We start from the raw sequence: 15,909 nt of genomic DNA, 5'->3' as shown, positions 1-15,909 counted from the left end.
ATAAGGATAATGCCATTTTGGCGATATGGTGGTGCTCAACATCTGATTTTCTCCCAACAAATTAATATACAGCCTATTACAATATACATTTCAACATTTAATGCTGTAAATAAACATGTAAAAAGAATAAAACTATAGAATAAAAACATTTATTGAAATGTTTTTAAAGTGCGTAAATAAATCCAAAGTCGTCAGTGCGCATGTGTAGACGTAGCGTGTATGTGTGCAGTGGCAGAAGAGGAACACTTGCTGAAGAGACGGAATCCCAGCTTCACTGATGTTGTGCCGAGTTGTCCGCCCCTCAGGGGACTTTCTGATAATTTATCACCGTTGATTAACCACTCAAAGAATATGTTATCGTTTTTAAATAGCTACTTGAAATAGAACCACGAGTTGCAGTTGTTGGCAGCACGAATGTGTTGTGCCCTTAAGAAGGTGAAAAGTAACGGGAGAAGGTTAAAGAAGCACACACACGCAGCTCTCGCCTTCACTCGTCTGTATTGAATGAGTCCTTGAACAATATATACAACAAAACCCAATCGTTTCAATATTCATGCACTCATCAGATTCAGGACCACAGTCACAATTATCTTAATATGGTACGGTAATGTACCGTCATTCATAAATACAGCTGAATACTATATATGTTGACTCCTTGGGGGAACAAAAATAATAACAGCAAGCTAATGTACAATCTCACGGTATAATACAGGTTTTTTTGTTTTGTTGCCAGGGTCCGCCCATAACCCATCTGAGCACAGTTATGTTGTGAAAGTTACTGCTTGACATTAGCCTACTTTGTGTTAACCCATAGTGCAAGCATGCATGCAAACAAAACATATTGCATAAAAAAAGTTTCATAAAAGTAAACTGTATACATTTACTAGTTACATGCTAAAATATAGAGTAATACACCAGATAGATATAGAGCGTCATTAGGTTGCTCTCACATCTGCCATGTTTCCCAATAAAGGTAATCTAAATTAGAATTTGATTTCAAAAGAGAGTGATAGAGAGGAGGGCCTCACTGCGCTTGCGTGTGCAGTCTGAACCCAGGGTAATGTTTGCATATCTGAAGCTGTCTTTGACCCTTTTTTGATGTCTTTCCATTGGCTTTAAGCATTTCATTAACCTCTATTTTTTATTTTTGTTTGAATGCATCCCCCATGTACACCTAAAGTGATGCTGTTAATACAAGTTAGGTTTGTTTGTGACTTCTCTACAATAGTGTATACTGGTAAATACAGGATTTTGTCTATTTGCGTTAGGAGTGAGAAACTTGCCACTTAAAATTGAGCTCCAATATAGCCATCTGCAATGTTCTGAAATAATTAATGTCCTACGTTTGGTCTTTAGACAGCCAAGCTGCTACAGGTTGTGTCCTTTGCTTCTCTCTTACTCTGTCTGTCTCCCATCTGCTGCAGGTTCAAATACTCCAGTTCATGAAATGAATAAGGTTGGTTAACAAAATAATAATGAACAAACTCCTGCAGGTAGCCATTGTCAGTCATTTAACAATTTCTCTTCTTTATCTTGGTATAAAGACTGATAATGACAACCCACTCCAGATTTTGAAATCTACATGGACAGTTTATTGACCAACCTTATTTAGGCTACATAAACCACACCAGCAATTTGGAACTGCAATAGACTGCACTTAGGCTACACTTCTCCTATGTTGTCCTGAGATTACATTCAGCAAAACTGTTTGTAACAGTAGACACCATGGTAGAGAAATCAAACCATGCTATGTCAGAGATTTAGGAAACATGCTAAGACTGGTTTCTCTGAGAACAACCTACAATGTAGGAGACATCTTTTGCAACATTCAAAGGTAAATGTGCTCATTCATGTAGGTTTAGTGTCATCAACCTGGCAACGTGCATGATTTTTGAAGTCTGGGTGAGGATGGGGTGGTGGGAGACAATCCTCTCCAAAATTTTCAATTTGGACTGATCCTTCGCTCATAATTATGAGACACAGATGTCATAACCATGTGAAATATTAGAATATTTATTTGGTGAATGTGAGGGGATTACATACTGAGTGCAAATAATTCTCTGTTATTCTATTTTTAGGCACTTTAACCCCAAGAAGGGAACAAAGGCCAGCTGGGGTAAGGTGGTGCCCAAGAAGACCAGGAAGCTGGTCCAGCAAATGTGAATTCCCATGTGGCCCCCCTTATAAAAAACTCCTGGATTTTGAGAGAGGTTATGTAGTCTACAACACATCTCCACACAGGACTTATGGTTAGTCCAGTTGTTTGAGTTGAGTAGTGATAGTTCAAGGTTTGTTTCTATTTCTATCTCATTCGCTTTCTATTGCACATCATGATCATAACTCATGGACACTGAAGGCAGGGAACAGTTTTAAGTATGGTATGAAAATTGTTGAAAGAACCTGCTTGAGATGATTAATTGTTGTTATGGATTGTGTTTTACAAGAATTACATTACTTGAAATTTGTTAGCTGCTGAAGGTGTATGAAGCTGTGGCTTTAATACATAATGTTACATGGCATCTCTTGTTCAAGAAAAAATTAAACTGAATATAGGGTACATGGACTAGGCTAGTAAAGCAAGAACCGCTTCAGAAATTGCGTTTTACTTTATTTTATTTTAGAGAAATGTACTTATTTTAAAATTTATCATTTTATTTTTTTCATACCACATTGACTTTAATAAATGCCAAATGTTGTAAGGGCAATTCTCGTCTGAGCCATTTGTATGCTAGCAATTTTGAGGTATTTTACTTTGAAATGTAAAATGTTTAAATCATTAGCTTACAATAGTGCTATACTGTAAAATTAAATTCTACAGTACTTTTATACATTGTACAGTAGTAACCTGTTTATGGAGATTACGGGAGAACACTAAAATAACAGTATAACTGCAACCAAACAAAAGTATTATACTGTAATGTTTATATTCTATACAGCACATTACTGTAATATTTTTTACAGTAATAAACTGTTGTTATTGAGTAGTTACACTGTAGAATAACAGTTTCATGCTGGCAACTGTAGCTTCCAGTATTTTATTGTAATTTAATGAAAAAACTTGTTACAGTACACCCAAAATGCGCTGCTGAAGAGATTTCCCGTCACTTTTAAGGATGCGCGGTGGTTGAAAGTAATTGTAACTTAATGAGTAACGTGACTATTTACTTTTAATACCCAGTAATAATTAAAGTAATATTGTTACTTTTTAAATGAGTAATAAGTAAAAAGTAAAAATGTATCTCAACTTCAGAACTTATTATTATTGGATTCTACATTCATTCAGATATTTGTTTGTAATCACATTCATTTGTGTAGTTCACAATTTTACATCAAATTATTTAATTATAAAATGACAGAATATAAAAATAAACAAGACATGGACATTTGCTGTATATACACATAATATCTTTCTGACAGAGTGACATTGTTCACAAATATGTAGATTATATTGATATAATCCTTACAATTTAAGAAAACTGCAAACTTATTTAAAACCTCATGTGTGCTATGGACATGAATTCAGTCCGTAGTCAGAAAGTATTGCAGTTCAATACCCAGCTAGATTCACAACAAAACACAAAGCTGACAGCAGCTATATAAATACATTAAGTAAAACTCTCCCACACATCATGATTAAAGGAAGATTTCTCCCACAGGCAAATTATTAACTACAGCTGTGACTGGACTATGTTCACAGGAAACTAACAACTAAAGCACATTAAAGTCCTTACTCACCAATGGTAGTCTGACAGAGTTTTCCACTTACAACAAAAAAGCAAAATCTTCTTACTGTACTGACAATTGATATTGGAAGGTTCTGCAAAAACCTGGATTATGTTCAATGCCAACATTTCTGAAATGTCTTCTTTTTACAATGTCTTCACATGTGTTAAAGGCAAGATCAAGGTTCTGTCAAATAAACTGGACAAGGTTAGGTAACTGAAACAACTGTGATGGGCCTGAACACAAGTCTCCTGCACAAAATTCAGATGACACCCACACATCACTCCAACATCAATCCCCTTGTCGATTTTGCTACATAAAGGACACAACACTTCCTTCTTCTTGGCTGTAGTGAATGAAAAAGTGGATTGGTGTCGGAAAACCATGCTGTCCAAGTTGCCATCACTACAGTATTGTCAGTGGTGATGTCAGGTGTCATGTGCACATGCTTTCCTCTGAAAAAGTTCAAGTCTTGTCCAGGTTGAGCTTAAGTTGATGCCCTGACATCGACTCTGAGATGTCTGCCAGGCAAACAGTGGTGCATGACTTTATCTGAATTACAAGAATAGCGTAGTATCATCAGCATTAAAGTGACAAAAGAAACCATACGTGTGCATGACAACCCCAAGCATCATTGTTTAGAAACAAAAGGTGAGGGGTCACAGGACTGAGCCATTTGTGTAACAGAATGCTTGGGTCAGACATTGGTACTTCACATGTCACCTGGTAGGAGTGACTTATCAGGTAGGATGCAAACACAGAGACATCCAACCTTTGGAGAGGTTTATAGAAGTTTTACAGATGTGACCCACAGTAAAACCTATTAAAACTTAAATTACCACCCTCCAAAATTCCCATGGGCTTTGCTAAGGGAGATTTATCACGGTTTTTGATGGCTGTTACTTTGGACTGTGCTGAAGCCTGAGGAGAAGATAGATAGAAGAAGGTTGCCCTGAATCTAAGAGCAGGTGCAATATGCAAAGTGCCACAGCTCTGTCACAGGTTATAATTTGTTATTGCTAAAGCCAGGTCCCCTTGGTGCCACATTTCAGATTGGGGTCCTGTGTTCTGTGCCACATAAGATACATGGGAGCTGGAAGGAATCTGTGTACCAGTAGAAGTTCTTTGTAATAGCAAGGATCATGTTCATCAACTGCTTTGTTAATAGGCATGGAATATCCTAGCGTCTTGACACCCATATGGAGAACAGGTGCGTGTTTTGCTTTGGCCAGACACATCCCAATGTAAACATCATCAATAGGAATAATGGTAATGGACTTGGACATGTTGTATGCAACCAAAGCTGTATAGCCAGACAAGAGGAAACCCCCACCCCCACAATATGGGGGATATAATTTCGATTTGTACACTTGCACTGGGATAAAATACTTGCTGTTTTTCGATCGTTTCGGTGCCGCATTCCTGATCACATGGCCAGTATAAAGGTGCTTGCTTCCATTATTATCCTTGAGGCCCTGGAGAAACTCAACCATGTTGTCTGTGTTGGCAAAGACGTCATCATCACCATTTAGCAGGAAGCGAGCGTTCGGACAGTTTCTTTCCATCCATTCTAAGAAGAGAATCTGCTTCAAGGTGAGGTTGTAGAATGTGTCACTAAAGTCCCATTGGAGGATGTCTCTGTGCTCACGTTGCTCCAACTCGAGTAATTTGTTCATTCTCTTTTTGGCAAAACCGACATCCATCGTTCCTGAGATGAAGATTCTTCTGATCCACACACCATTGTGTAACCTCTCTTTGGCCCAGGTTTTGCGCAGAACCTCTCGACGGTCGTAGTTCACAGGAGAACTTTTAATGACCAGCAGAAGGAAGACTTCTGCTGATTTATCAGCTCCTCCACATTTATCAGGAATGTCCAGTAGCATGGGAAAATGGCGACAGTGTTCATAGTAAAGAAACTGTTGCATGCCACCAGAAAAAGATTTGAAGCCTTTGATGTTGGCAGCAGACACATTTCGTTGACATCTTGGCCAGGAGTATACGTAGGAGTTTTTGCTGTGTGGCTTCATTTGACTGTCATGTTTTCTCACTTCTACTTGGAGGCTTAAAAAGCTGGCGTCAATAGAGTCTTTACTGATATAAATTGCCCAAAGTCCAAGAACTCCCACCAGAAAGAAACTCGCTCTGAGGTTTGTCATTCTTGAAATTCTGCAGGGACAAAACAACAAATAGCTTATCAACACATCTCAGTCTGACATAAACTACTACACTCTCACACCTGTACAGAAAATGTGAGCCAGGCAACCTGTTTCCCCTTTTTTCCTGTCTTAAGCTAAGCTAAATTCACAGGCCGCTGGCAGTTGCTTCAGATTTAGTGTACAGACATGAAAGTGCTGCCATGAGCATTCACTGGTGCACATAATGTGTATTACAGTGGAAACCTCATTATTATAACCAAATTTCTCTAAAATAAATGTCTTTATATCTCATGCAGATGAGGTTTCTAAGTGATTGTAAAGCTCAATGTGGATGGCTCTGGCCGTCGCCATCTTGGCAGTGCCTGACTTGCCTAACTCCCAACTAATCCTACAAATCTAACCAGTGACAGCCAGTATGCAAACTATACCACTGTTTTCAGGAGAGTTATCTTATTTAATAAAGGGCGGTAAAGGGTGTTGGGCCTAAACTTGCCTAAGGGGGGTCCTTTAAAATCCACAAAAAGGAGCGATGAGAGGCTGTTTTCACACAACCTATTACAGGCCTTGTTGTCATAACCATCAATGGCAGAATATTCCCGCTCACACTCAGAGATAGGAAGTTATGTCCTGCCTGTGGTACAAAGCTTATCTTAAAAGAATCATGGAGATTCGCGTGATGAAAATTATTACTTGAATATAACTTAAAGTTACATTGACCTTGGGGCACCACACTTAAACAAGAGAAAATTGATAGCCAATAACCTTATTCAGTCTCATAGAATATATTAAATTATCAATTTGGAACTATAAACAAAATTACCATTAATAGATTGTGGGTTGAAGGATTTGAGTTCTACATAGAAGACGTAGGCAATATAGTCATACTTATTCAATATAAAAGAAAGCAGTGTGTATATACACTAGGGCTGGACAATAAAACAATAACATTAATTATAAAACAATAACAATCTAACAAATGTTCAATAAATATTCAATAAATGTTTAATTTTATTCACTTGAATCTTGCACAAATTAGGACTTAATTTTTTAATTGAGATGTTTATTTTGTTGAGGAAAAAGGACTGAAAAAAGCTTATACTTAATTTTACTTGTGCACATTTGTTGACACAGATTTTCATAATTGTTTTGAATGTTCTGCCTCAGATTTGTTAACCACTGTTTGGCAACAAGTGTTAACCATTAAGAAGAGTTAAAACCACAATTAACTATCAGGTTTTTTCAACTTTCAGTCAGGAGCAAAAATCAAGAAATAACGATTTGATACTTATCGTTATAATTATAGATATCAAAAGATATGAAACTTTTTATCGTGAATAAATTTTTGGCATATCGTCTAGTCCTAATATACACAAGCATTTATTTACAAAATAAACAAAGCAATAACTCACCAGATGAATCGTCTCAGGTTACGTATGTAACCCTGGTTCCCCGAGAAGGGGAATGAGACACTGCGTCGGTTACGACACTAAGGGGAATGCCTCTAGGCGTAGCAGGTCTGAACGTGAATGAAATCACTCCAATCCTATTGGCTTGTTGCTAGAACGGTAAGGTGTGACGGAATAACCGGAGGAGTATAAAGCACACCTGTACACACTCATCATTAGCTTAAACTATGAAGCAGGCGCTTCAGGCGGGGAGAGAGGTGCGGAGGGCCGACGCAGTGTCTCGTTCCCCTTCTTGGGGAACCAGGGTTACATACGTAACCCGAGACGTTCCCCTTCGAGGGAACGAGATACCCACTAAACCGTGTCGAAAACCCCGCCTGCCCCAGTGTGCAATAAAGTGGCACGACTAAGAGGAGAGCGCACGAGTGCCAGGTGCCTAAGGAAGGTCAAGACTGCCATCTGTGTGTCTTGTATGCACAAGCATACACGTGTTCAGACAAAGAAACATATCTATCTATCTATCTATCTATCTATCTATCTATCTATCTATCTATCTATCTATCTATCTATCTAAAAAATCTGGGATAAAAACTCAATTTACAACAGAGCATCTGGCATGTAGACACACAAACACATTCAGACTACAAAGAAATAGGTTGAACAAACCTAATTCACTGATTTTAGTGAAACTGTGGTTTTCTCTCCCTTACAGTTGGGCTGATTGATCATGGATTGAACTGAAATTGCTTCATTTTTATAAATTTATATTTATGCATTATCCCCTAAATTCCAAATAGCTGATGAAATAGTGATCCAACATTATTAACTTTATACAGCATCTTAGAGCCAAGAGGATGAAATCAACCCAGTGTTTCAGTAGGTTGACTTCTTAGATGGGCAAATGGGTGAAGTCTTGACAGGTGACGGGTAAACTATTAAGATGAACAACTGGTTATGTTACATAACTGAAATTCAGTGACTTGAGCCAACAGTGGCTAAGAAAGGTAGGATGCGGTGTAAAATGCCATAGACATCAACATGCCACAGCCTGTGTGAGTTTGGGCTTTTAGGCGGGTGATGGGAACACACAGCTGTAAAGGAAAGGGGTGTGCTGGATTTGTAACACAAGACAAAAACAGAGTATCATTACGAAACAGAATGCAGCACAAGTACTGTTTTATCTCTGTTAAGCCTATCTTGCTTTTATAATCGTTGCGAAACAGTCACAGTTTGGTTTCATTGATTGATTTTATTTATTTAGGATCCTAAACCACTTAGTTGTTGTGTTTAGCAAAAGATTGTGATTTGCATTTTCACATGTTAAGTGAAAATGAAAAGAGCAGTCTCCTGGGTGAAAGTCCTGTGTTTGACTAATACCATCACCTGAACCACCACTGTATGAGTTGTAATTATGGCAAAGCTGGTGAAATAATTACAATGCATGTTAAAAAACTAAAACAAAACAAAACTTTAACAAAAGATTTTCACATAAAGTAAGAAGAATTAAATCAGACTTTCAAATCAATTAGATAAAAAATACACTTACAATTTGTAGAGGAATGAAGTTTACAGGAATAACACACAATCAGCAATAATTACCTTAACATACAGGTAGATAAACGTAAGAACATGATTAGAATCCATTCATAGTTACAAGGCATTCTGTGCCGAGTGCTGTGTACAGGTAATGACGATGCACAGGCTGTGACTAGGGCACATTTTCAGCCAAGTTTAGCCAATCAGGTCTCTGCCAACGCAGAGCATGCGGCCAACAAGCATTGCCTGGAAGTCAAAGCTTCCTGAAAAGACTGCGTCATGGGAAATATTTTATTCTTTGTCTTAGACAATAGAAGATACCTCTTTGTTGTCTCTGTACTAGAAAGCCAGGTTTTGTCACATTACAATACATCATCACCTAATCCAGTTTTGCCACACACAGAGAGCAAAGAAATAAATCTGAAGGCCGAAGCTGAGGCCCTTGTACTGAAACACAAGCCAAAGTGAATGATGAGAAAATTAAGTTTTTTAGTATTTCTGTCCATTTTGGTGCCCTGGTCCCGACATCCACTAGTGACCCAGAGGTTAGTGGTCATTTGACTGTGAAGGGATCCATTATTAAGTTTGTGCCTGTGTGACATAATCTTGCTGGTGAAATAGTTTCAGTTTTAAAAAAGGGCTGAGTAGTTTCATTAGACTGTAGTTGTTGTAGTAACTGATTAAGTTACCTTATGAGATCCAGCCCACACAGGAGACTGTGTGGGCTGGATCACACAACTGTTAGGAATAATGTTTCTTTCTTTCTAGGCAATACCATAAAATAAATCAAATTATATATGTAAATAACTGTTACTGACTTATTCATATGTGAAGGGGGACTCAAGTACATTTTTAAATAGTCTTAAAGCTAAAACGTGGATATAAATCTTGATCTTGAATTCTTAATAACATTAGGCTAAATATTCATGACTTGCGACTCATGCTGTTCTGCTTATGATTGTCGGTTAACTGTGACTGTACTCTGTACATATTGGAAACTACACAAACTGTAACAAATAAATCAAGTTGTATTGGAAACCCTGGACATTTCACCATTTAGTGGTGCTACCAGCAGAGTTTCAGGAGCGGGACCACACATCAATTACTTAACTCCCGACATTTCCATAAATACCCACACAACACATGTCCTCTTCTTTGCTCTCGCATTCCGCACCCCTCCTGCCCACCCCTTTCTCTGTCCAGACTAGAGATAGGGAAATCCGCCGTAGCAACTGGGCACGGCGGATTTCCCTATCAAGCTTCCCCACAACGCTTTCGAATTTCTATTCAGCAACTGTAAGCATCATACATCTTTCTGTTTGTTTATCAATAAATCATTTAATCGTATCTGTTGATTGTGGTCCTTGCTAGTGAATTGCACTTTTAAATTACTCAATCAGCAACAATGGTGGTAGTCTTTTTTGATAGGCAAAGGGTCACTACACATGGAAATATGTATATATTGCCTTTTACAAGTTTAGCCCCACCCACCTCAAATCAGTAAGTAGAGCTCAGACAAAAACATAAATACAGAAATGCTGCAATTGAAATAACAAAAACTGTTTTTAGTTTTTGGCAGAAAATAAAGTGCTCATGTAAAATTTTGAAGCTAATTCTATATTAGCTATATTGCCATCAGAGCAGGGGCTTCCCTCTCTAACTTCAAGAAGTGTGCTCTTCTTCTATCCCTTACAATTATCTTGTATTGATTGCACTTTTTTGTTAACTCTCACTTCTTGATGTGATATGTGCTATTAGCTCTTACTGGTATTTATTGCTCTTACTAGTATTTATTGCTGCTCTTACTAGTATGCATTGTCAGTTGTAGATCTCGTGCTGTAGGCTATTTGATGCTTTGTTGATGCTTGTATGTTGTTTATCAAATGTAAGTTGCTTTGGATAAAAGCATAGCAAGCGTACCAATGGGGAAATCTTGAAATGTTGCCTCTATTACCCTTATGATATACCCTTACCCCTTAAGATGTTATATTTTGCAGCATTAAGTAAAGGTAGTAAAAGATGCAGCTTACTTTAAATGTAGTCTGTGCTACAATTAGATATTCCTTTGAAATCACAATTATACTGCTCACAAATCCATCAATACAATAAATACAATACATTCCCACAAGACTTTGTATTTTGCTTCACTATCTGACCGGTTTGGTGAGTCCCTTTCCTCAAGGGCGTGGCACTCAGGGGCAAAAAAAGAGACTGACGAACTACAAGGAAGTGGAACACCAGGAACAACCAGGAAACACGTAATAACAGGTTTTACTGCACCTCGTTAATACACAAGAGGTGTAAGTAATTTACAAAATATAATATAGTGTAATTTGTTTCTAAGTCACTCTTAAAGTGCTTGTATTAACAATAGACCTTTTGCATGGGCACTGATACCAACTAAGTTGGCTGTAACCTATAGCCCTACTAGTGTTTCTAATTTACACACATGTGTATACTAGTGTCCATAACATTGCAAACACCTTTCAGTAGAATATAGTCCAGTAAAAAACCACCACAAAGTTGGACCAGTTGAAATAACATTGCTGAAGCAGGCATTGATTTCAGAATTCCAGATCGATATAGCTGGCTGGCAAAAAGAGTCAACCCTGTCTTTGACTTTGAGATAATAATAATAAGCTTTATTTATATAGCACTTATCAAACAAAGTACAAAGTGCTTCACAACAAATCACCCATAAAATACAAAAACAAATAACCACGTGGGTAAAAGATACAGGAGGATAAAATACAGAATATAAGAACAAGGATCACAATAAAGTATAACAAATATGTTCAGTAGGAGGTAAGGAAGATAAGACAAGCAAACAAAGTGATAAGAACGGTAGGGCAGGAATAGTAAAACGAGTGGCAGCTCAGCTAAAATCTGGATATGCTTTCCAGTAAATATAAGTTTTTAAAAGAGATTTGAAAGAAGAAGCCAACCTTGCCAGCCTAATTTCCTCAGGCAAGTCATTCCAGAGCCTGGGGGCCCTGACAGCAAATGCTCGTCACCTTTTGTTCTTAGTCTGGCTGCAGGAACAGACAGGAGGCCCTTGCCAGAAGACCTTAGGCCATGGGAGGGCTCATACGGAGTTAAAATATCTAAAATATAATCAGGAGCCAAGCCATGAATAGCCTTAAAAGTAATGAGGAAAATCTTAAAATCAATCCTAAAACAAACAGGGAGCCAGCGCAATGATGCTAAAACAGGGGTGATATGATCATATTTTCTTTTTCTAGTTAGGAGCCGAGCAGCTGAGTTCTGTACGGTCTGTAATCTATTTAGGGTTTTCTGATTAAGGCAAGTGAAGAGGCTGTTGCAATACTTAATGCGTGAGGAGATAAAAGCATGTATAACAGTTTCTGCATCTGTAACATTTAAAATAGGCCTTATTTTTGCGATATTTCTAAGGTGGTAAAAGCTGGACTGGACCAGTTTAGAAACATGATGCTCAAAGCATAACTTACTATCGAATAGCACGCTAAGATTTCTTGCAACAGGCTTCACGTGTTGTAGCAGGTAGCCAGAAGAGAGCAGAATTTGATTGCAGAGATGTTGGGGACCTATAACCAGGATTTCTGTTTTATTGGAGTTAAGTTGTAGGAAATTATTTGACATCCAATGTTTTATGTCGGTAAGGCAGTCCTGTAATGAACTCAGCATACTAAGGTTGGTGGGCTATTTTCCATTACAGCAAGGAGCTGCTTAGAAACTATCTTTTCAAGGGTTTTTGAAAGAAAAGGCAGTTTAGAGATTGGGCGGTAGTTATCAAGGATGTTGGGGTCAAGGCTAGGTTTCTTTAAGACAGGTTGTACACATGCCGCCTTGAAGTAGACCGGGACACAGCCAGTAGATCATGAGCTGTTAAAAATTAAAAGCAGGTGTGGTCTAATATAATCCAAAACTTCTATTAAAAACTTTGCAGGAATTAGATCAAGAGAGCAAGAGGAAGGCTTCATCTTCAACATAATTTCCATAAGTTCTGCCATGGTAATAGAAGAAAAGGAACTCCAAGGATCCTGGTTAGGGTGCACAACATCTAAAAAGACAGGGTTTGGGCTAATACTGGCTCTTAATAATTCCACCTTACAGACAAAGTGTGTTAAAAATATCTCACAATCAGCATCACAATCAGCAGAGGCACAGGGAGAGGCAGGGTTGACCAACAGATCGAGAGTCTTAAAAAGAAAACTAGGATTGTGCTGGTGGACAGCAATAAGATTTGAGAAATGGTGAGCTCTTGCATCTTTTACCAACCTATTGTACGAAGATAGTAACTCTTTCATGGCCGTGAAATGGACCTAGAGACCTGATTTTTTCCATCTGTGTTCTGTTTTTCTGTATTCCCGTTTGCAGCTTCTGATATCTGCATTTAACCAGGGTTGCTTAGCAGATTTAAGTGTTGTTTGTTTTTCAGAGGGGCTATGAGATCAAGGGTTAAGGAACAGAGGGAATTAAAATAGTTGACATTATCATTAGTAGAGGAGATATCAGGGGACACATTGCTAAATGAACTGAAGAGGGCACCAAATTTAGAGGCGCTCTGCTCATTTAAACTGCGGGTTTGTTTTGATAAAGACTGGACAACACTAGCAGCCTGTAGTTCACAGTGGAAATGAACGACCTGATGATCAGATTTAAAGATGTCCTTAATTTCTACAGCGGATATCTTCACACCCAAGCTAAGGACCAAGTCTAAAGTGTGGCCATAGTGATGAGTTTTGCCCGACACATGTTGAGTAAAATTAAAAGGATGAATGATACTTAAAAAATCAAGAGCAGGGAGATTTGAAGACTCGTCAACGTGAAAATTAAAATCTCCACAAATAAGGATTCTGTCCTCATATAAAACAAGATCAGATAAAAATTCAGGGAATTCCAGCATGAAGGGACCAGCTGGATTGGGGGGGCGGTAGATGACAGCAATTAGGACCGGTGGGGGGCCACCAAGTTTGAATAAGAGCACTTCAAAAGAAGAGTAATTGTTACACGGAGTTTGAGTGCATTTAAAGTGCTTTCTAAAAACAGCCACAATGCCATACCCACGGCCACTCTCCCTGGGGCGGCTAAAATAGTCATAATCCAGGGGGCATAATTCAATAAGCTGACTGTGATCACCAGGACGTAGCCAAGATTCAGTCAGAAACATAAAGTCTAAGTCAGCAGAAGAGATAAAATCATTTAAAATGAAAGTTTTGTTTGAGAGAGATCTAACATTAAGAAGAGCCAACTCTAGTGATCTATACTGTGATAAAGCAGACGTAATGACCTGAGGCGAGGATTAAGCTTGTATCCTAATTAAGTTATTACTATTGCTGAAACGAGTGTGTCTGTCTCGTTTAACAGGCCTATGCAAAGCCAATACAGGGATTTTAGGGATGCATGAGGCAGCGATGTGGCAAGTCGGCCCCCCAATGTGGACTGGAGTTATAGAAGTATGGCTATATACCTTCCACAAGGGGGCATCAGTGGCAGTAGATGGTACCTTGTTGTTGCCAGTTGGCAAAGGGGCCAGAGAAGAAGAAGGAGGGGGAACAGGTGATTTAGATAGTCAGCCATGTACGGAGGACAGGACACCGGTGGTTGGACGCTAGCATGCGGCTACCTAGCCTATTTGGATGCAGACCGGATGCATCTCACTGAGACAATGTCTCAGATGAGGGTATCCTCCAGCCCCTTGGACATTATCCCTACAAAGTTTTTATTTGAAATCATGGACAGTCTAGGTACCTATTTGTGCTTTATCATAAATAGCTCACTGTCATCTGATTGTGTTCCAGATTATTTTAAATGTGCTTGTGTTCAACCTTGTGTCCCACCAACCTCGACCACTATCGGCGAATCTCAAAACTGCCCTTTATTTCTTTATTTACTTGTCCGCTGCTTCTGACACCATGGCTTCTTGTTAGATAGACTGAGGCGCTGGTGGGGCATCTCTGGCAAGGTATTGGACTTGTTTGCCTCGTATTTGTCTAACAGGAAGTTCTATGTGTCTGTTAATAACTTTATCTGCTTAATCTGCTTTTTCTTCTGTTGATTACGCTTTGCCCCAAGGATCAATCTTCAGACCTATTTTGTTTTCCACTTACATGCTCCCCCTGTGTGACATGACCTGGCGATTCGATATTCCCTTCCATTGCTATGCAAAGGATAGTTGGTTGTACCTCCCAGTTAAGCCTACTGGCCTCAGTGTGCTGCGTTCCCTCCAGGCCTGCTTAGCTAAAATCATGCTAACAGGATAGCCTCATATGTGAGATTTTTTCAGACTTGTCTGTAATTGTTCAAATACCAAAATCTTTTAAAAAATCTAATCAAATTTATATTTGTATCAATTCCATTTCAACTGCGCTATTAGTAATAAGTATATCTAATTCACTATTCACTAGTACTATTTATCATTACATTTCTTTTAAAACTGTAAAATACTGTACATAGCCACACTACTTATATTTATGTTTTATATTTTTAAATTAGATTTGTATATTACATTATATTTTCTTCTTAACCACTTTCCATTTTATTCATATTCCCTATTATTGTGACATGCAAAGTGAGCAAATGCAACAAAAGAAATTCCCTTTGGGGATCAATAAACTAATTCTGATTCTGATGAAACCTGGGAGGTGTCATGGAGTAAAAAACGCCTAATTCATGCTCTCGAATAACTAGAACATTAGTTGGAATTATTACTCAAAGGCAAAAGCCACAATTGTGGGTATGTGGATAGCTTCTAAATAACAGCCACTGAATGAGTAAACTGGACAGGTTGTTATACAAATATCAGTATTCGATAATTCATAAATGCTTTTAGTTCTCCACATAACATGTTCTGCAGTATCCCAACAGTGCTGGATGAAAGCACTGATTTAAGACAACAATTGAATTACATAAATTTTTTATTTAAAATAATTTTTGGTCTTAAGAACCCCAGAGATAGAGAGAGATATTTTAGTAAGACTGTGGTCACCACCAGGACTGTTTATCATTATATGCATTATAAGTAACTGTAATGACCCCCTTAACGACCAGGGGCCCATTGCAATCAAAAGAATCTCATTCAACAATGACAAAACAGTCATGCACTT

General features: G+C 38.3%; 1 protein-coding gene and 1 long non-coding RNA gene across 2 annotated transcripts; one reads left to right on the top strand and one right to left on the bottom strand.

The window, feature by feature from the left end:
• The first annotated feature begins 288 nt into the window (after nt 1–288).
• On the top strand, nt 289–2,705 carry LOC123971518. The gene is made up of 2 exons (XR_006825212.1): nt 289–1,456; nt 2,079–2,705. It is a non-coding gene; the product is annotated as an uncharacterized LOC123971518 (long non-coding RNA).
• Nucleotides 2,706–4,742: 2,037 nt separating this feature from the next.
• On the bottom strand, nt 4,743–5,879 carry LOC123971276 (N-acetyllactosaminide beta-1,3-N-acetylglucosaminyltransferase 3-like). Its single transcript, XM_046049996.1, has one exon. The coding sequence runs from the start codon at nt 5,877–5,879 to the stop codon at nt 4,743–4,745; it is 1,137 nt and encodes a 378-aa protein (XP_045905952.1).
• Between the last annotated feature and the right edge of the window lie 10,030 nt (nt 5,880–15,909).

The sequence above is a fragment of the Micropterus dolomieu genome, linkage group LG05 (assembly GCF_021292245.1).
Source record: "Micropterus dolomieu isolate WLL.071019.BEF.003 ecotype Adirondacks linkage group LG05, ASM2129224v1, whole genome shotgun sequence".
Lineage (NCBI taxonomy): Eukaryota > Metazoa > Chordata > Actinopteri > Centrarchiformes > Centrarchidae > Micropterus > Micropterus dolomieu.
The sequence above is the reverse complement of the archived record's forward strand: the minus strand, read 5'-3'. Positions and strand labels throughout refer to the sequence as shown.

Coding starts and splice junctions, on each gene's coding strand:
- LOC123971276 (XM_046049996.1), bottom strand. CDS start 5,879: ATGACAAACCTCAGAGCGAGTTTCTTTCTGGTGGGAGTTCTTGGACTT.